Source organism: Malania oleifera, chromosome 12 (genome assembly GCF_029873635.1).
Source record: "Malania oleifera isolate guangnan ecotype guangnan chromosome 12, ASM2987363v1, whole genome shotgun sequence".
NCBI lineage: Eukaryota > Viridiplantae > Streptophyta > Magnoliopsida > Santalales > Ximeniaceae > Malania > Malania oleifera.
In genome coordinates this window covers 247,818-270,500 of record NC_080428.1, presented here as the reverse complement: position 1 = coordinate 270,500, position 22,683 = coordinate 247,818, and the positions used below count along the sequence as shown (strand labels likewise).

At 38.0% G+C, this 22,683-nt stretch overlaps 1 protein-coding gene across 1 annotated transcript; it reads right to left on the bottom strand.

Moving 5' to 3' along the window:
• Positions 1–449: 449 nt before the first annotated feature.
• LOC131144976 (uncharacterized) lies at positions 450–22,435 on the bottom strand. The gene is made up of 2 exons (XM_058093978.1): positions 21,681–22,435; positions 450–1,360 (listed from the first exon to the last, which is right to left on the bottom strand). Exons 1-2 carry the CDS (start codon positions 22,256–22,258, stop codon positions 715–717), a joined length of 1,224 nt encoding a protein of 407 aa, XP_057949961.1. The 5' UTR covers positions 22,259–22,435; the 3' UTR covers positions 450–714.
• Between the last annotated feature and the right edge of the window lie 248 nt (positions 22,436–22,683).

Here is a 22,683-nt window from a genome sequence, read left to right as displayed (position 1 = left end):
ACTCTTTTGTGAACTAGCCTCTCTTCAATTAGCATTTCAGTTTAAGTGAACTATTTTTGGATTCTTGTTTTCAGAAATGAAAGAAGTGGGCTGTATTGTACGGTTCGGATAGCTAAATTTGAATTTAATTCCAATGGCAGAAAAGAATGTTTTTAAATAGAAAGTTTCTTGGAACACGGCCATCACTAACACCTAGCTCACCTTCTCAGTCCAGCAACCCTGAAATTCCAACATAAATGCCTCAACCATGCCCACAGACCACTAAGTCCGAACCTAGAGATCTACCCCCTTAAGGCTTCTCTCAAATCATGATCATGGATGAAGAACAAAAATATTAGAGAGGGAAAAAAAAAAACTCAGTATCTGGCAATCCACTACCCAAATCCCTATCTGCTGCTGTCAGAAGTTAAGAGGGAAAAAACCAAGCAGAAAATACTTCGCACATCTAGTTGGAGAAATGTTGGACCAATACTTCGCCATCAAGTATTATTTCATACATAGCGTAATGCCTTTATTCTACACAACTTTTGCTCTCCCACACCCCAATACAAAGTGAGACAATCTCATTCCAAATGCGTTTCTCCAATTTCGCATGCCTTGAAGAATACACAATCAAAAACTGAACTCAGAGTTGAGGCCTATAAATCTCACCTAATATGATCTTCACACCATTTGAAATACTGCTATGAATCACTGAACCATGTGAACACTGAATCACCTAGTATTCAAATCAAACTCCCCAACTTCTTGCCACTCATCTTGCATGCCTGTTTCTCCATTTTCAGTCTCCTCATCATTCAAGAAATCCTCAGACGGCTCTTTCTCATCCCTCTGTGCATTGCTTCCCCATCCATTGATCAACTCATCCGGGTTAACTCCATGATCCTGCTGTGCCATGTTATGACCAATTTGAACATCACTGCCTTGAGATCCAAGTGCACTCGCCCTTATAGGGGCTCGAGCCATCATCTCAGCATGAGCCTGTGACTCTGCTCGTGCTTGCTCTGCCTGAGCCATTGCAGCCATTCTCAACTTGGCCTCATGAGCTTCTCTACTGGCTTTTTCCCTTGATTCAATTTCAGCTCTCAGTTCCAGCATGGCTTTTTTCTCCTCTTGTAGGAGAGCCTGCTCAATCATCAACCTCTCCTCAGATCGGAATTCCCCTTGGGCTCGTTTGCGGGATATAATATTGAATGCTAGGGCTTGTTTCTCAAATGTGGCAGTGAACTCCGCAACTTTGGCAGCAATATTGTGGTCCCATTGCTGCGAGCGAGATGGCATGTTGCCAGTAGTGTCTGAATCAAGGATTCTATCATCTTCCTCAGCTTCATAGTCTGCTACAACATGGTAAGGCAATAGCCTGCAAAAATTATAGGAAGCAAATGATATGAGTGAATAAATAATGGTTAAAGAATTATAAAATATTCCCAAGCTGTTATATTAAGTATAAAAGAGAACTCCCAGCTCAAAAAATCATTTGTTCTAATTGAATGGAATTTACAAGAGATGCACTCAACCAACATGCCAAACTCCTATACCTAATCTTATCAATTTGTACACCTTCCACAAAAAGGCATTAAATGATAGAAAATGCTTAGTTTCCATTAGAATTCACTTTTCATTCTAATGACAAGCAGGAAAGGCTATTTATGCCACAATAAGACAAAATACTGGAAGGCTTAGAAACCTAGTTACCACTAGAAGCCATTTTTCATTCTAATGAGGACAGAATATTCTTATCGCTAGGGCAAACATCAAGCCAAACATATAACAAAAATAAGAAGCCTAAAGTTCCATAATATTGGGTTGCGTCAATTGTATGAATCCTTTTTTGTCAATTCACGCAATTAAGGGCATTTTCTTCAACTAACTTAAGAGATACTAAATTCTTCTTCACTACCCCATCCCAAGTTATTTTAGGTCTTCCCCCTCCTCTTATGATTCCATTTACAATGACTAGCTTGCTCCTCCACTGATGCACTAATTGGCCTACGTGTCCAAACCCTCTCTTCTACGGATATTATGCCTAAATTCCTGCAAATGTCCATGCCTTAATTTATCATTTAGGTGGTGTTTGGTAATTGAGAAACAACTCTAGAAATTGGAATCGAAATAGTTGATTCTCATTCTTAACATTTGTTTTTCAGCAATCTCATTCTGATTCCCATTTTATGCAGGAATGGGATTCCCCCTTTTGCCTACATTTTGTTCCTTGACTCTTAATCTAGAATCAAATCCTCATGCATGTAAACACATTATTTATTATAATATAATATATTACATAAATTTAAAAAATAATATTAATGTTATGATATCTTTATTAATATTTAAAATATTATATATATTGTAATATAAATCTTAAATCATCATTGTTAATATTTTTACTGTACAGTGGTACTTAAGAGGGTTTGGGTGCTCAGGCCATGTTTCAAGTTCCTGGTATTCACTCGGATCATGCATCTTGTACAGTATCTCTGCTTATGGAGGATGACTTGGGGAAAAGGCCATTTAAATATTTTAATATGTGGGTGCAACACCCTAATTTTCAGAACATTGTTAAAGATACATGGAGGAGGGATGTGCAGGGATATAAAATGTATAGACTTGCCAAGAAGCTAAAAGTTCTAAAAGGCCCCTTGAGAGGTCTCAATGAGACTCATTTCTCACATATCTCTAATAGGGCTGGTAGACCAATATCCTGTTGCAATGTGACATAAAAAGTAATAGCTAAGATATTAGCTAACAGGATCAGTCCTATCCTTGAGAAAATTGTTAATCCTGCACAATCAGCTTTTGTGAGGCAAAGATCCATGGTTGAAAACATTTATCTGGTACAGGAACTGGTTAGAAAGTATGCAAGAAAAAGAATCTCTCCAAGATGCATTTTGAAGATAGATTTGAGAAAGGCATATGACTCTTTATCGTGGAAGTTTATTAAGGACATGCTTGTTAACCTGAATTTCCCTAGTAAAATGGTGAAGTGGGTGATGGAATGTGTGACAACTACCACATATTCTATCTCTCTTAATGGAAGCCTATGTGGTTTTTTTGAAGGGAAGAAGGGATTAAGGCAACGAGACCCCCTATCTCCAATCCTTTTTGTGTTATGCCTGGAGTATTTATCAAGGCTATTGAGTGAATTAGTAGATGACGCATATTTTAACTTTCATCCAAGATGTGGAGAGTTAAAGACCACACATTTAGCATTTTCTGATGATCTCATATTGTTTTCCAGGGGTGACTGTTGCTCTGCACAGAAACTGATGGATGCCTTGGATTGCTTCTCTAAGTGCTCTGGTCTGAAGGCTAATCCTATGAAATCTAACCTGTATGCTGCTGGTGTGAACATCCTTGAGCTTGATACAATCAAAAGAATCACTAGTTTCAAGAAGGATCCTTTCCATTTAGATACCTGGGTATACCATTGGCATCTACCAGACTGAATGTGACTCACTATGCTCCTCTAATATCTAGAATTGGCAGTATTATTGATTCCTGGCCTATCAAAACTTTGTCATACGTGGAAAACTTGAACTGATTAACTCAGTGGTGCAAGGAATGGAATGCTTTTGGCTTTCCATTTTTCCTATTCCGATGGCTGTGCTAAAACAAATAATCAGGTTATGTAGAGTGTTTTAGTGGGGAGGCAGAGCTAAACATTTGGTAGGTTGGAAGGAAGTATGCTTGCCCAAAACTGAAGGAGGTCTGGGGGTCTTTGATCTGAAGACATGGAATGGGGCTTTACTTACAAGAACTCTCTGGAATATTCATAAGAAGGACACCTTGTGATCCAAATGGATAAATCAGATTTACCTAAGAAATAGCAATATTTTGGAGGCTAAAATAAAACACGAGGACTCCCCTTTATATAAGAGGATACTGGAAATCAAGGATGATCTATTGCAGCAGTGCAGAAATAGTGTTAATGCAGAACAGATGCAAGACCAATGGGTGTATGATGACCAATTAGATTGTTCGAAGGCCTATAACTTCTGGAGATTGAAGGGGACAACTAAGTCGTGGTATAATGTAGTATGGAGCAGTGGATGTACACCTAAGCACTCCTTTATTTTATGATTGGGAGCTAAAAGCAGACTACTGACAAATGACAAGCTAACTGGTGTGGATAGGGATGATAATTGTGCCTGATGTAATTCTGAAAAAGAATCAGAGAGCCATCTCTTTTTAAAATGCAAGATAGCTAATGATGTGTGGGAAGCCATAAAAAAATGGATGGGCAGCACAAGATCAAGGTGCCCTCTAAAGGCTGCCCTCAAGTGGATCAAAAAAGATGCTAAAGGGAAGAGTGTTAGAGCAGAGGCCATGAAAGCTTGCCTTGCTTCAACAGTCTACTGTCTTTGGCACTTCAGAAATAAGTGTAAATTTGACAAAGTTAACACACCAACTGGTACTATCATTAAACGTGTATAGAATTGTGTATGATAAATTTCCTGACTTCCATTCAGTTAGTTCTGGGCCCTTCTACTGATATCTGATTATGCTTCGATGGTGCTATGTTGAGGGATAACTCAGATTTGATGTCTTAAGTTATGGAAGCAGGTCTGGGTAGTATTTATGGTCTGATTTCAGATTCAGTATGCTGTCAGACATGAATAGAGGAGATGCTGTTCTGTGTTTTTGATAATTGATTGCAGAAATCAGTGTTGCTTTGGCTGTTGCTCTGCAATACAGATCCTGGGTAGAGTGATCTGGAGATATCTTCAGTCTTGAGTTTCAAAGGTAAATGTACAGAGCTGTCGTGGTAATTTGGTGCCAAACTACTGTATGGTCCCTGGCCTGGTTACTGAATGGAATCAGCTTCTGTTTTCTCTGAAAGTGTAAGTTCAGATTTTGGGCTCCTGATTCTGAAATTATTGGTTCAGTTCTGCTATCAGCTTATAACAAGGTCTGGAGTTAGATTGATCCTATAGATGGAGGAGATTCAGTTCTGAATTTACTGAGTTTGTTGAATACATAGGTCCACAAGATAGAGATCTGCCACATACAACGCTCTGATCTGGTGCCGCTCTGTGCACACTAAAATTCACAGCTAGCCAATGATGTTTGGGTTAGCTTGTGCTGGTTTGAAATGGAAGCTTCTGTTATGGATACTGCACTTTTGTTGGCACAGCTCTGACTTTTGACGACACTTTATGAATTTCATCAATTTTTGGTTGCTGGTGATCTGTGATACAGCTACAGTTCAGTTTTGAGACTGAATTGACAATTTATAAGCTCCAGTCACTTCAGTTTCTGATCTGAATATGGATGTTCTGAATTTTATGAGGAAGTGGATACATGGCTCTACATGATCCAGTTCTGAAATCTGCAAGGCTCTTGACAGCATGGTTCTACACAGCATGGCCTTTGATGAACTGATTTTTCTGGACTTGTGATTCTATGAGCATGATCTATTGATGTGCTGATTGAAGAGTTCATGGAGCTGTAAAGAATTGATCGTGCTTAATTAACTGCTGCATCAGTTATGGATGCTGCAGTTCTGTTAGACACAACTGGAACAGTTTGAAGCAACAACACAGCTGCAACTTAATGACAGCACTGATTTTTGGAGATGACTCAACATGGACTTTTGAAGCACTGATATGGAATCCCAGGTTAGATAATACTGTAAACGTACTTTTGTTATTCTACATTTATTATGATGCTCTAATAGTTGGATGATATGATAGATGGGCTATAGATCTAGCTTTTTGAGTGTATTGTTATGCAATTATGATTGGGACTTAGCATGAGTCCCCTCTGGGTATGCCCAAAAGTATGCTTGTATATACACATTAGATTACTATACATTTACCTTTACTGATCAAAAATAATAATAATAATACAATTTCGATTCTGATTCCGTGCCGAACCAAACATAAGAGAGGAATTTGACAATCCATGTCTGATTCCAATGAATTCTGATTCCAACTCTGAACCAAACACTACTTTACTGTTGTTGATTTCTTGATCATCAAGTTTAATCTTGTCTTTATTATTCCTCCTTATATGGCTGAAATTACATTTCATATACTGTCTTATTTCTCTACCTATCCTAAAACCTCTAGACTCTAAAATTGTTCTCCAAAATTTTAACTTAGATTCTAACCCACTGCTACTTTTATCAATCAAAACAATATCATTTGCAAATAGCATACACCATAGGATCTCGTTTTGGGTATTCCTAGAAATTTATCAATTACTAAAGCAAAAATATAGGAGCTTAAAGTAGAACCTTGATGTACACCTATTGAGATTGGAAATTTTCTACTCTTGTATAGTTCTAACGCTAGTCGTTACTCTATCATACATATCTTTAATGACATATGTATGTCTACTACATACTCCCTTCTCTTCTAAAACCCACAATAATACTTCCCTAGGTACTTTAGCTTTCTCTAAGTCAATAAAAATTGTATGCAAGTTCCTCTTCTTTTTTTTGAACTTATCACTTAATCTTCTTAGTAGGTAACTAGTTTCAGTTGTCAATCTACCATACATATAGCCAAATTGATTCTTTGAGACGCTCGTTTCTATTCTTATTTGTTGTTCACATAGTAGTTAAAAGCGCGCCTAGGCGAAGTGAAGCGAAGAGGCTTGCGCCTCGAACCAGGTGAGGCGAGGTGACCTGCAAGAGGCGACGCTAGGCGAGACAAGGCGCACTGGGGCGACAGGCACAATGAGTCGCACCTTGTGAATTTTTAGTCATTTAAAGGAGAGAAATAGCCACAGCCAGACCCGTAGCCCTCATTCGACCCGAATGAACATAGCCCTAGCCCCTCTCGGCCCTTCAAAGCCCTTCGTGAGTTCGTCTTGCACATTCGAACCAACAGGAGCCTTCACAATCCTTCAAACCAGCAACGTGAGCTCATCTGCGAGCCTTCGAACCAGCCGGAAGCCTTCGCAACTTCATCTTCGAGCTTCGAACCAGGATCGTGAGTTTGTCTTCGACATTTTGAAGAAGCATAACCCTTCACGACTTCGTTTTGAACCAGCAGGAGCCCTCGCGAGTTCTTCTTCTTCTTCATCTTCTTCTTCTTCTTCCTGCTGCCTGCTTGTGCGTGCTGCGTGCCGCTGACTGCTGCCTGCTGCTTCTCTTTTTCTTCTTCTTTATTTGTAAGCTTATAAATTAAATATTTTCTTTAATTAATCTAAGCTTATAAATTATAACTAATACATAATATTTATTTATTTAACTCAAATTGAGCTACTGTTTTTTAATTTGTAATATTTAGTTTAATTAATGTGAGTTTATAAATTATAACTAATACATAATATTTATTCTTTTTATTTAGCTACTATTTTTTGATTTGTACTCTTTTCTTTTGATGTTGAACTATGTTGAATTGTTAATGCTTTTGGGCTTCGTACGGGCAATTTTATTAAATTTTCAATTTTGTAATTGAATGTTTTGCCATTTTAAATTCTAATATTACTAGATATTCATATGTTCATATATCAATTACTCCAAATAGACATTTTACACCATTTTAATAATTGTGCACCTCACCTTCATGAGGCGAGCGCCTTCGCCTCGCGCCTCGCGCCTCAGCATCAAAGACCCTTTGCACCTCAGCTCGCCTCGCGCCTCAGCATCAAAGACCCTTTGCACCTCAGCTCGCCTCGTGCCTCTAACTACTATGGTTGTTCAGTAACTCTTTCTCACAATTTCATTGTATGACTCGTGTAAGTATAATTCCATGATAGATATTACAATTTTGAATATCACTTTTGCTTTTGTGAATACGTATTAAAGTACTTTTACTCCATTTTATCACCATATCCATGGCTTCTATATACCCTCTCATAACATATACTATCCTTACCAATGTATCCATTCAAATAAGCTCATATGGATGTTTTTTTAAACCCTAGTATCCCTTGTACGATATTATCCATATCTTCCCAAAATTGTCTTTTAAGGTTTTCTGTTAATCCTAGTTGGGGAGCATACGTATTAATGACATTAATTATCTTTTGGCCTATAGTTACCTTGATTTTTATGATCTTATCCCCTATTCTTCTAATATCTATCACATTATCTTTTAGGTCTTTGTCTACAATGATTCCCACCCCATTTTTATGCTTTTTTTTTTTTTTTTTAAGTGTACCAAAGTTTAAATCCTAATTTTTATTTCTCTAGCTTTCTTTTAATCATTGTACAAATTAGCTCCAAGTTTTTTCCTATTAAGTGTCCCAATGTTCCAAGTTGCTAATCTAACCTTAGTTCCTTGAACTATGTTCTTGACCCCCTCTCGTTTATAATGGCCCAACCTAGCCCACACTTGTCCATTTTTCGCTATACTTACGTGGTATAAGTGAAACACGTTGCTCATAAAAAACAACTAAGTGAACATTGAAGAAGGATTCATATTTAATAGATCTAACAAATTTTATGTTAGCTTTCATCTGGCTAATGCAACCCTCCTTTATCCGGGCTTGGGATCGGCTGAGCGTAAAGATAATAAGGCATTTAGTGTACACAGGCAGATTATAAGTATCTAACAAAAGAAGAATGATACAATTTAGCAAATAATTGCTTAGTCTTGAAGTTCATTTTTTTTTAGATGTTTGATAAATTTTCCTGTCGAATTAAAAAAATATGCCGGGAACGCTAGACATGATTCAATGGCTATGCAAGTTAGACCAATAAACATTATTTTCCTATAAAATAAATGCCTAATTTATCCTAAAATTATAGTCCTTGCAATTAGAGATAATAAGTTTTCAAGTTGTATTCGATTTCAGCCTAAACGATGCATGTCATCAGTTGAAAATCAATAAGTGATTGATGCGCTATTATAAAATTTAAATAGTGAACCCATGAAAACCCAAACCCTAAATCTAAGTAATCTACTCTTCTCTAACCTATGTCAACTATAAAAATATCTATCACACACCCTATATCCAGTAGTGTGCTCCACACACACATCAAACAGAATAGGGCAAGGGAAAGATCTCACCAGCCATTCAGTGGTGACGAATTGTGGTTACCTGCATCGGAGCTTTCAAAGATCTCAATGAAAAGGGTTTGAGCTTTTGGACCCTATGCTAGATCTTGTAGGAGCAAATCTAAGTGAGAGCATGGCCCCATCATCCCATCATCCCATCAAAAAGAGATGAGCAGGTTAGGTAGACAACGAACCAGTGTCTTGTTACGAAGCTTGTCATAATAGATCTAAATTTCCAACTATCTAGGCTCGTCGAGGCTCGACATGGATTGCAGATGATCTGACTAACAGACTTATTCGACAACAACGGTCAAAGTTTTCGTTGAGAAAGACTTGAGACAAGAGACTTGATGTGAACCAGAAGAAAAAGGCTTTTATCTTTCAATCCAAGCCCACCCATACAAGGTTCCTTAACAATCCATTTTCCAGTTCTATTTGATAGTAGGCCCAAAAGAGAGTTTCTGGAGTTTAGGCCCATTAGCCTTGGTCCCATCATGGTAAGACCCAACCACTATAGAATCAAGGTGTTCAAAATTTAAATAAAAATCAAATCTTCCATAACTAGAAAAATCCCTCCTCTTTCCTTGAATATTTTGAAGCAACTGGAAACCTCCCTATTTTGTTGCGAAGAAAATCTTAACAATTATGGAGTTTCACTTCACCGAGAAGAGATGATTCCTTTGTTAGAAATTACAAAGAACATTGCATAGGATCCTAGTGGATATTTCTTACTCCCACACTCCCTGCACTAGAATAGGATCCTAAATAGGCTTATGATATTATTTTTGTTGCGCTTTGAAAATGTGGAGCATTTGTGATCAAAGGAATAAAATTGTTTTTCAAGATGGAATATTTGACCCCAATTCTTACTAATTCCCATTGGAAAATCCAGAATACATCAATTGGTTTGTTATAAAGTGCTTGTGGGGATTCATTTCTTTCTCTTCCTTCATTGGGTGTTCATAGTCATATGAAGAGGGAGGTTACCTTTGTGAGCTCACAGGTTGACTCTAAGTTCCATTTGTAACCCTTGTTTGATTCAATCTCAACCTTACCCACATTCATTCAAATTCGGACACATTAAAAACAGCTATAGGATAACATTCCCAAATGAGAACTAAAGGCAAAGAACCCTCCTCCATTTTCTACTTGGTTTTTTGTATTCTTTAAATGACACCAACCACTACTCCTTTAGGAGTTCTTCTAGGTATCTTCGTCCTCTAGAACTTCTTGCCCAATCAAACATCATCTCCCACACATAAAATCCATCAACAGGCCTCTCAATTTATGAGCTTAAAAACTCATCCTCATCAACTAAACATATTCTGCCAACAATAGATTTAGTAAAAGATCATTTTCTTTCTCACTTTAACTCTCCATTCCATCTGAAAGCTCCTTTGAAAACCTCCTAATATGTAGATGTTTTTTCCAAGCCCTTGGTTTTTTCCAAAGCAGATTATATTGAAGTCATAGCCTGCTGAACTGGAATGGCATTTTGTATGCCATGTAAATTAGAATGTTCTCTTGTATCATAAACATCTGCAATTTACTTGAAATTGGCAGCACCCCTGTTCCCCCTCCTTTATTTTTTTGAAACTCTAAAAACAGTCCCTTCTCAATTCCCAAATTTACTTGGGGCAAGAGAAAGAATCAGCATCTTCCATCCCAATCTCAATATTACCCAACCCACCTTGAGCAAAAATGACATGCCCTTAATACTTAAATTGCTCAACCCACCATTTGTAGGAAGACCGGACCCATCTGCATCTTTAAACCCTAGCTGAAAATTTCCCTTCAAACCCATACTATTATTATTCAAATCAGACCCATCCTGCCTTTTCTAGGCCCATAAATTAAGAATATTCTTCTCGGGCAAGCCAAACTCCCTCCGTTCATGTTTTGCAGCTCAAGACTTATTTCCATTCCACTTGGACCCAAAATATAAAGGCCCTAATATTCTCAAACTTAAATCCCAAATATCCTCCCTTATCAAGGATCTATCCTTTAAAATCCTAACAACAGCAAACCAAGCCTTAAGTCCTAGCAAGTGGGGTCAGCTACATGAATCCTTTTCTACCAATTGACACGATCATGAACAATGTACCCCTACAAATTCAGATTATTAAATGCTTCATCACTATCTCATTCCAAGTTATTTTAGGTCTACCTCTACCCCTTCTACCGCCCCTCATAATATGTGGCCCACTCTTCCACATTGGCATGCTATTTGACCCACGTTGCAGGTGCCCAAACCATCTAAGTCATCCCTCCCTTATCTTCTACAAGAGCTACACCTAACTCATCGCAAATACATTCATTCCTCAATTTATTTTTTAACATTATACCATTCATCCATATCGCATTCTCATCTCAGCAACTTTAGCCTTTTGGATTCGTTTCTTAGCCACCCAACATTCTTATTCATATAAGCATCGTTGGTCTTACAACCATCCTTTAAATTCTCCCCTACAATCTCGTCATTCCAATGCAACCACCATATTTGATACAGCCCTCATTGGAAGTCCTAATATTCTTCATTGGAACTGAGACAGCGTGTTGATGTAAGATAAACACTGAAAGAACAACCTTGATTTCTCACTGTTTTCAATTTTCCTTGAACCACAATCCCTGCAAGAAAAATTTTAGCACTTGATTTCTTCTCAACTTCTATTTGTCGCAACTTTCCCAAAGCTCCTCCAACCTGCCGCTTCACGTCCTTATGGTATTCCAATAGAGTTAATGGCACTTTTTCCCTTCAATTTTTCAAAGCACAAAAAACACTAGCTAGTTTTTAACAACAATTTCAGACTAAAACACCTCCTTCAATTCTTAAGAAGGTTACCCCTAAGCCCTTGTCTAATTGACAATGTCCAAAACAAAACTCATCTATTTGTTTATCAGCCATTAAGTTCCTGACCATCTAGAATCAAGCACAAAGTATGTCTTCCAACAAACTCCATTAGATAAACAAAACCATCATTCAAAGAATCCAAATTGAAAACCTTTCTTTTAGCTTCAAAACAATTGTAAGACCCATATCAAGACCTAGTAACTAGGTTCAAACTCTGTTGCCTCACTTTTAGCCTAAAGCAACACAAACTTTCCTCACCCTCAACTAACTCATTGGGCACATTACATTGCCAACCTATCCTCATTTCCACGAACTCTCTATTGTTGCAGAACCCTACAATATCTCTCCCTCTCTGCAACCTTTAGCTTCAAACCTAAAGAAAGACTGCCACGATGTTTTGTCACCATTTGTTAGAACAAAGAGAGTTGAATATAGAAAATGTTATCTGATGAGACACTAGCCAATCTCTCATATAAAACTATAAAAGCTTCAACACAATCTTTTTTAGCCCCTGACGTAACAAAAATGGAATTAATGCTCCTACCTACAAGGCCACAAGTCCATTATGGAAAAATTTAACAAATGATTCTAGGAAGATCTCCCTTCAAATTCCCAACCATTCTAAAAAAAAAAAAACCATTGTAAACCCATGTGACTCAAGCCTTCTCTTTATCCATTTCAAACACAACACCTCTAGTTGCTACCTTCTCAAAAGACTCTCTAGCGTTTTTTCTATGGGAATAAAGCACTAGTCCAATCCCTTAATCATAGCCTACCTTCATCCTCCTCAAAGAACAGGCTCCTATAAAAGTCAGTTATCATACTTGTAGTACACTCAAGGTCCTAGTTAACACACCACTATTATCCACCAACTCCTTTACAAGATTCCTCCTTCCGCCACTTGCCACCCAATGGAAGACCCCCATATTATGATTTCCCTCCTTAACCAAATTCATTCAAGACTTTTTCCACCAACTAACCATTTTTTTCTCAAAAGCTGCTCGAACTCATTAGAAAATTGAACCCTTGTATAGCTAATTCTTTTGAGAAAGGTTTCTCTTCCGTCACCAACCTATAACACTATCAAATATCTTTCTTCATAGAACAAGCACCACTAAAAACCTCCAGATTCCAAATTTTGAATTTATTCTTTCATAAACTTTAGCTTCCTTATGAAATTGAAACTCTCCCAAATCCTAACCTTCCAAAAGGCATCCACTGCACCACTCAATCACCAGAAGTCACGATGTGTCAATAACATATTTCCAAAATGAAACGGGGTAGATCACCACTTCACAAAATTAGATTTGAGCACTAGTGGGCAATAATTAGAAATTATTCTAAGAAGCTCTTCTTAAGATAAGTCAGTTAAGGTGTCTCCCCAAACTGAAGTTAAAAATCAGTCAATCCTAGTAGCTGTTGAATAGAATTTATAACCCTTTTGGTTTGGAGGGTACCCGAGAAAAATGCACTTAAGGGCTCTAGGATCAAGTTTACCCCAGTGTTGACTATGAAAATGAACAAAAGCCGAGCAACCGAATACTTTGAAGGGAATAGTGGAGATGAGTCGAGTTTTGGGTAAGGACTGAAGTAGAGTTTGACAGGGAGTTTGGAATTTGAGAACACAAGAGGGCATCTAGTTTATGAGGTAGGCTGTAGTGAAAATGGCTTCACCCCAAAAGTGCTTCAATACATGTGTAGAGAACATGAGGGAGCGGGCAACATCTAGTAGGTGCCGGCTTTTTCTTTCGGCAATTCCATTTTGCTGAGGAGTGTCGACACAGGAACTTTGGTGTATTATACCTTGACTCAAGATAATCATCAAGAATGGATTTGAAATATTCTTTTGGCATTATTAGTTTTCACAATCTGTATTTTTGCTTGGAATTGTGTTTGGATCATGGTATTAAAATTTTTGAAAATCTGACCTACCTCTGACTTTTCTTTCATGAGGAATATCCAGGTAAGTCTAGTGTGATCATCTATAAAAGATATAGTTCTTAATCCTAGATGGCCCCCACACATCACTATGAATCATTGAAAAGGGTTGGGATGCTTTTGCAGGGTCGATTAGGATAAGAGTCCCGAACATGTTTTGAAAATTGACACAACACACTAAAAATCATTTGGATTTTTATTATTGAATAATGAAGGAAAGAGTTTCTCGAAATACAAGGAAAGAGTTTTTCGAAATACAAGAAATTTGAATGTCCTAACCTATAGTGCCACAACATAATTGCACTATCATTATTAGAACGAATGACAAAGAAAATGACTTCTAGACACTAAACAATCAGATTTGTGAGTTGTTCCTTAAGGAGGATCATTAACCTCGAGAAGATAGAGCCCCGAACACATCTTAGCACTGCCAATCATCTTCCCCGAATCCAAGACCTGAAATTCACACATATTTGGGAAAAATTTAGTAACACAATTGAGATCCCGAGTGAGTTTACTAATAGACAATAAATTGCAATCCAAATTTGGCACTAATAGAACTGAGTTGAGTGTTAGATTCTCTGAAATTTTAACAAAACTTATACCAGCCACCTTTGAGAGTGAACCATCTACTATCCTAACTGTTAAATTATCATAACAGGTACTATAAGTACAAAAAAAAAATTATATCTCCAGTCATATGGTCCAACACTCGTGAGTCTATAATCCATGGACCTAGCTTCTCCTTTTTAACCTTAAGAGCACTTAAAAAATTACCTTTGTCTACCAAAGAACTAGTACCAACCACAATAGCAGGGGCTGCTGAAGATTGGCCGAACATTTTTTGCAATAATTCTAGTTGCTCCTTGCTGAAGAGACTGGGCTCAGGTGGTGTTGGTTTTTCATCCACCAAGACGAAATTTCCTCATCCTTCTCTGTCGTTGGCAAAGCAGGAAGGTTTCCAATCTGCGAGTTTACCATGGATTTTCCAGCAAGTGTCCTTGGTGTGACCAAGACGTCAACAATGGTCACACCACGATCTCCCTTTTTCAATCTACTGGCACTGCTATTATATGGATTTCCTCATACTGCAAGGGCTGAACTCTCCAGGTTTGTTGCAGAATCTTGAGGGCCCATCATTATCTTCTTATCTTCTTTAGACTCTCCCCTCGGTAAACTTCTGAAAACACTTCTCAAATGTTTGGCAGTGGTTTGGATCCTAGGATTCTTCCTCATACTTCATCAAGATTTTTATTTAATCCAATCATAAATTTGTATATTCTTTTCTTTACAACAATTTGTTTATACCTGATTCCATCTTCAGGTTAGCTCCAATAATGCTCCTCAAATAAGTCCAGTTGTTGCCAGTAGCGGTTGAGGGTGTTGAAGTATTTGGTCACTGTCGGATCTTCTTGGCGTAAGTCATGGAGAACACTTTCCACCTCGAATAATTAAGATGTATTCTCATTGTTAGAATACGTTTCCTTGGTAGCTTCCCAAATCTCATTTGATGTTGTGTAGAGAAGAAAATTTTCTCCAATGTCATTTGTCATGGAATTAATGAGCCATGACATGACCATGTTATTTTCCGATTTCCATGTTTTGAGCCTCGCATCATCCTTGCTTGGTTGGGCTGCAACTCCTAAGAGATAATCATCCTTTCCCTTTCCGCACATAAACATCAACATGGAATGGGACCATTGGGGATAGTTATTCCCATTAAATTTGTGCCCTGTAATGGGCATAAGGTTGCTATCTGAACTGCTGTTGTTGCCTGAGACCATAGCTTCCTGATTGGTGGTGACGTCTTAGACTGAGGAGGTGGAGTCGCGTCGCCCGGTGACCATACCGTATTTGGACATATGGGAAGTTTAGGGTTCAGAGGATGCTCTGATACCATGATGAAATGTGGAAAAGAAAACTGAATATTCCACCTACTTATGAAAAAGATTACATTCCCTTTAAAAAGATGATAATTCTCATCTAATTACTAGGGATATTTACAACCTACTGAAAATAGAATATCCTATTTAAAATGAAAAGCAGCAAAATAGGAAAGACTATCTACAGAATCAAGTAACATGCTACCCAAATCCCCTAGGATCATGGAACCAAAAATAGCTAACAAATCAACTGATTTGTTAGCTCTAAATCTCCTAAAGATCAGCCTCTAATAAAGGCTGACAGATATCTAATAATTCTACATTTCCTTGAAGAATGAGTTGGAGGAGGTAATCTTCCAGGAATTGAGTTGGAAACAAAAGACCAATGGATAAAAGATGGTGATTGTAACTCTTCTTTCTTTCACAAGCTAACCATGGTTAGAGGAGTAAGAATTTGATTAGGGAGTTAGGTGTAGCGGATGGGACAGTCACTAATGACCAACATTAGATCACTTCCATTATTACTAACTTCTTTCAAAATTTGTATTTGGAGGACAACCATCATACACCAAAGTTAAGGCGGCTAAATTGGAGTCCTATAACCGTTGATCCAAAAAATTGGTTAGACAGATCATTTGAGGAGGAGGAGAAAGTGAGAGGTGGTTTTGGGTTGGAAAGCGATAAGGCCCCAGGTACAGATGGCTTCAGCATTGCATTTTTCAAAGATTGTTGGGAGGTTGTAAACGGAAATTTGTTGGAAGTGTTTGCTGAATTCTTTAGGAAAGGGACTCTGACCAAAGCATCAACTCATCTTTTATAGACCTAGTGCCTAAAAAATCTAGATCCATTAAAAAAAAAAAAGGGCAGCCCAGCACAGGAAGCTCCCGTGTATGCAGGGTCCGAGGAAGGGGCGGACCACAATGGATCTATAGTACGCAGCCTTACCTTGCCTTTTTGCAAGAGGTTGTTTCTACACCTTGAACTCGTGACCTCCAAGTCACACGGCGACAAGCTTACCGTTGCACCTGAGCCCCCCTTCAAAAAATCTAGATCTATTAAGGTTGAGAATTTTAGACCCATTAGTCTTGTTTCTAGTGTGCACAAGATAATTACTAAAGCTTTACCCAATAGGTTGAGTATGTTGCTTTAACACTATCTCTAGCACACATAATGTGTTTGTAAGGGGGAGGCAAATAGGGGATGCCATTCTTGTGGCCATTGAGGTGGTAATAAGAAGGGGGATTTGTTTTTTAAAATGATTTTGAGAACGCTTATGATAAAGTAAGTTAGAGCTTCTTGGATAAAGTCTTTGCGAGAAAGGGTTTTGGTAAGCGATGGTATCTTGGATAAGGGGTTGCCTATCTAATGTGTGCTTCTTGGTGATCGTTAATAGTGAACCCAAATCCTAGTTTAGTGCTTCTAGGGCATCAAACAAGGAGAACCTTTATCCCCTTTTTATTCACTCTCGTAGCTAATGTGTTGAGTAGGATAGTGGATAGGGTTATAGAGAGGGAGCTGTTAGAGGCTCAGAAGTAATGAGGGAGTGGTGGTATTCCATCTCCAATTAGTTAATGGGATCATTTTCTTCCTTGATTATCATAGTCCCTCTTTCAAAATAGTTTTGGGTAGCCTCCAAATCTTTAGGAGGTTGTCTGCCCTCAAAACTAAGGACTAGGAGGGTTCTTCCTTTAAAAAGGGCTTCTAGGGAGATGCTAATTGCATGCGATACTCATTCTATTTGTAAAATAGATTGTCTAGTTGGATTGTTTTCTCTATCAATGTTGTTAGAAATTAGTGGTATGGATCATTGGTGGTCACATTAGTATTTGCAACAATGAGCCCAGCTCTTAGGTCATATTTATGGGATGAGTTAGTTGAGGTGTATGGATTTTGTCATCTTAGGTTTAGGGGGAGATTTCAACATTGTGAGGTTTGCTCGAAAGAGAAAAGGGGGAGGTATAATGACTTCTAGCATGTTATACTTGAATAGTTTTATTAAGGGGTGCGGTAAGGGATTTATCTTTGGATAATGCTCTTTTTCCGAGTTTGTGGGTGAGGAATAGGGATAGATCAGTTGCTAGCATCTCAAATAGGGGTAGATGCCTTCACCAATCTTTCTCAAAGTGTTTTGTCCAGACCAATATCTCATCATTTTCCTATTTTATCAAAGTATAGCAAGGTCAAGCAAGGTCCTACTCCATTTAGGTTCATCCTTCATTAAAGAACTCTTGGAGTCAAGGATTGCAAAAAGGTTCCAGGTTTATAAAAAAAAAAAAACTTAAATATGCTTAAGGAGGTGTTGTAGAAGTGAAATGTCGAAGGTTATGGAGATATTAGGGCCAAAAGTCTAGTATCATAGGAGAGATTGACATGTTGGATAGGAAAGGGGAAGAAGAGAGTTTGGCACACAATGAAAAGGCTAAGAAAGTCTAGCTGAAAAATCAGTTGGAGGAGGTGATCTTTAGGTAAATAAGGAGTTGGATACGGAAGAAGAAATTTAAAATGGATTTGTGAAAGTGACCGGATCCCAATTTTTTTCATTACTTAGCTATTGGTAAAATGAGAAGTAAAATATGTGTTTTTTCATTGTTTGGTAGAAAATGAAATCACTACTTTTATTTCAAGCTTTTTCAAAAGAAGAGGATGAGTTTAGACCTATGATCAAGGGGCTGGAATGGAGCCCAATTCTAGTGCTATGGTGGTTTTGTTAGACAAACCTTTTCAAAAAGTGAAGTTAAGGATGGTGATGTCAAGGATAAAGAGCCATAAAGCTTCGGGTCTTGATGGTTTTAATATGGCTTTCTTTCAAGATTGCTAGTATGTGATTAGTAAGGACTGAATGAATACTTTTAATGAATTTTATTATAATGGGATTGTGGGAAAAAGCATTAATTCTACTCACCCTACTTTGTTGCCCAAGAGTCGGTCAATTAAGGTTGATAATTTTCTGCATATGTCATGTTATGTTTATAAGATCATTAACAGAGTTCTTGCAGATAGGCTGAGTTTTGTGATTGGAGACTCCATATCTCAGGCTCAAAGTGCTTTTGTTGAGGGTAGACAAATTGTGGGTGCTATTTTAATAGCAACTAGTGTTGTGAAGGATGTGATCATGTGAGTAGGAAGAAAGAGAAGGAGATTGTTTTTAAACGTAGATTTTGAGGTCTTCCCAAAATAGTCTCTTAAGGTCTTCTACTAAACCTACTTCATAAGCACTAATGACATTTATCATCTCATTGCCCAAGACTATCTTGTTTTTCACAATTCTATCCCCTACTCTTTTGACATCTACAATGCTATCTTTTAAATTTTTGTCTACAATAATTCCTACTTCAATTCTTATATTTTTCTTTTCTAGTATATTAAAGTTTGAATCCTGTTTTTTTAATTTCTCTAATTTGCTCCCCCACCCACTTAGTTTCATTGTATCCACAATTTCCATGCTTTCACCCGCAAGTGTCCCTATATTTCAAGTTGCTAATATAATCCTAATCTCTTAAACTAACTTCTTTACCTGCCCAAGTCTAGAATGATGTGGGAACCCTCGCATATTTGACACCATACTTGAGCACTGACAGGGCACGTCATTTCAGGATCATGACCCAGCCCACCCTCGCCCACTTTTTGCTACACCCGGGTGTAGAGTCACCTCGCCTAATCCCCCTTGTAGCCTTAAACCAAGATTTAAGCTCACCATTCACTAAAATCGAGTAGCTCACATTATACAAGCAACCCTTATCCGCCAACGCATCTCTCTCCAAATCCCTTTCTCGCAAAAAATTTATTTCAGAAATTCCAACTCACACTCTCGAATGCTATGTACATTCTTTCTTATTTAATAATATTTCTTCTTTCTCTATCAAAAAAAAGACAAAGCTCTTCAAAAGCTGCCTATTGAAGCACTTCAAGAGCTAGTTGTCAAAGCTCCGCAACTTCAAGAAGGAAGAACGCTGCTGTCAGCTCTCAGCAATTTCAAGAAGGAACTGCCCTACTCATTTCTGCTGCTGATCAAACAAAGTAACTGGCCGAACAACCTCCTGATCTCTGCTGCTTTTGAGTCAAGAGCCCTCAAATTCAATTTTTTGAGGCTCTCTGCTTCTGTCCATAATTCTCTCTAGGTGTGCAGCAAAGAAATATCCGGAGAAGTACTATTTTGCCCTAATTTTGATGGATTCAGCCAATTGGGACGAGTCTATTACTCTATTGCAAAATATGAGTGTTTGGGCTAATAAAAATACATATATTGGACCATAGCAACATAAATCCAATCCTAGGATAGGCAGGATCTCAAGTGGAATCACGACCCTGTGCTCCTAACAATCTTGATGTAATTCTATTGCAGTTCTATATTATAATGGGCGATCAATTGGGAAAACCTCGATTCTAGGATCTTACAATCCTACAATCCAGATTGCAATTTTGTTTCTCATTCTATTAATCATTCATAGATTTCTTCCTTTCTTAGTTGGAAAGATTGGTTCGTGGAACTGGAACGGGACCAAGTACAACCCAAGCTCTAAAATGCAGTACATCGCAGTCATAGTTAGTCAGAAACATAGTTGAAAATATGTTATAATAAGAAGTATATTAATTGAGAAAGAATGTAGAGAACAGGAGAATAAGGAATCCTCCTTAAAATAAGGGGGGAAAAGAAAAAGAAAACAAAACTAGAAAAACAAAACGATTAACACAAAACAGCAAACCAAACGCACTAAATATCTTCAGGACACATTCCCTTGAAAAAAAACAGCACCAACAACCCATAAAGAAGCCAAGTACTAAATCTTATCCTAAACCAAAATCCAAGAAGTCTTCTTCCCATTAAAAATGCAATAGTTCCTTTCCATCCAAATATCCCACAACACAAAAAAACAAACCACATCTCCATAACGCAAACTTGTCTTTTTTGATTCCAAAACCCAAAACAGAAGTTAAATTGATTCTAACACTTACATATTTGAGTGAGGATGTTGCGATTTTTTTTAAATTGAACTTATTTTCTTTGGCGTAAAAGATCAACCGTGATTGAAAAAACAATAATGCAACAATCCTCCATTTTTAATGATAAAAATATGTTATATGGAAGACATTAAATTAAAACTTTGGATCACCAGGAAGAATCCTGCACCATTTTTCAGCATGTTTGCATCAATTTGCGGTTTGCTGAAGTATTAATGTATTCTGGTAACTATGTGAGAGCTTGAATAGAAAAAGATAAGCAGGTATACAGTACAACAATATCCATGCTCCAAATATAAATTAGTGCCACACTGCCACTACCACTCTTGGTAGAGCTACAGTCAAAGAATCCCATGTCTTCAATGAATACATGATTAGCTGTGCAAAAAGATATGAGCAGAAATAGGTTCACAATCAACTAAATTGGCTATAACAATGAGTGTGCACGCATGCTTTCAATAAGCAGCCTAAAATACTGTTTGATAGGACAACAACTAAAGAGCCCCACATCATTCATTTCTCATTATAAACTTTTAATTGGAAATATCAAGAGTTAATATGCCAACATGATAATCAACTTGAATAAGGCTCCACATAAATTTTCTTTTGAACAATCAAAATCTCTTCAGAAACTGCAAAAAAAGGGAAATTATTCCACTCAAAGTAATGAATTCTCTACCTAGAATATCAAAGGAGTATCATGATGAATGATTTAGTAAAATTGCTTCATGACATCTTTCAGAAAATCAGCTTAAAAATACAATTGTCCCATCAAATGCCCCACTAAAGGCTAGTAATTGAAATTTTATAATCCATTTTGCACTGAAAGAGCATTTACTTTGGCGAGGAGTGAGTACATTCATGTTGTCGCGTCATAACATCATTAAAACTTCACTTTGGTAAAACAAAATTTAGAAGAAAAAGAGTATATTTGTATCTGCAACACGTGAGTGAGAAGTAAGGAGATACAATGGGGCACAGAAGCATGGATGTAAATTCAAGTAGAATCGTAACTGCATTCAAATATTGTAAGAAAATTTAAAATCAATCACTCAATCGGGGTGAGAGAGGGGTAAACCCTCAAAAGAGGAATCTGACCTCTCGCAGGCATCCTCGAGCGAAGAGAAGGGGCGCTTGAAGTCAGGGTGGCAGACGCGCCAGGCGTCCTGGTACGCCATCTGGAGCTCAGTGGGGTTCCCGGATCGAACCAGTCTTTGTTGCTGCTGAGCCTCCTGCTGCTTCTGCTGCTGCTGCTGGGCGGAGCTGGGCTTTTGTTGTTGTTGTTGTTGTTGTTGTTGCTGCTGCTGCTGCTGCAGCAGCAGTGGCTGCTCTTGGTGTTGCTGTTGCTGCTGCTGCTGTTGCTGTTGGATGACATTGGGAGTGGCGCTAGGGTTAGGGTTAGGGTTAGGGTTTTGATGGTGTGGCTGCTGTTGGAGAGTGAGCGGTCGGTGAATAAGTCCTGGAGGGCGAAGATGAGCGTCGATGTTGGAGGGGAAGCGAGCCATTGCGGCTGCTTGTTGCTGCTGGTGCTGGTGCTGGTGCTGGTGCTGATGATGTTGCTTTTGCTGTTGCAGTTGTTGCAGGAGAAAGAGTTGGTGCTGCTGCTGTTGTTGCTGCTGGTGTTGAAGCAACAGCTGCTGCTGCTGCTGCTGTGTCAACGCCTTTGCCTCCTCCATCCCTCGTCCTTGCCCAGATCCCCCTCCCTTCCGAGTGAATTCAACTGAAATGAATTTGCAAGCCTCGTTGTAGAAGGCAAATTAAATAATCCTGGTAGATGAGGGTGTAAGATGGGTCGCCATTGGTTAATAATAACAGATTGGTGCACTATGCCCTGCAACGCCCGTGCGCTGCCCTATTGTGTTTTAATGTCAGCATGGTAGATTTAAACAAATTTTAATATAATTTTATATTATATTTAAGTATAATTTTAAATCTAAAACTCTTCTAAACATAAAATTATTATTTAAAAAAAAAAGGTAAAAAAGACAATCAATCTCTAAAATGTACATATGGATAGAGACCAACCTTAGAATTTTAAAATTTTCACAAACATTTGTGAATATTTTAAAAAATTCATAAACCTCATTTTAGGTTTGAATTT

Bases quoted from the DNA above. Each gene is read 5' to 3' on its own strand.
- LOC131144976 (XM_058093978.1), bottom strand. From the start codon at position 22,258: ATGGAGGAGGCAAAGGCGTTGACACAGCAGCAGCAGCAGCAGCTGTTG. The intron at 1,361-21,680 runs GTCAGATTCCTC...TAATTTTTGCAG, and splicing joins CTCGAGGATGCCTGCGAGAG to GCTATTGCCTTACCATGTTG.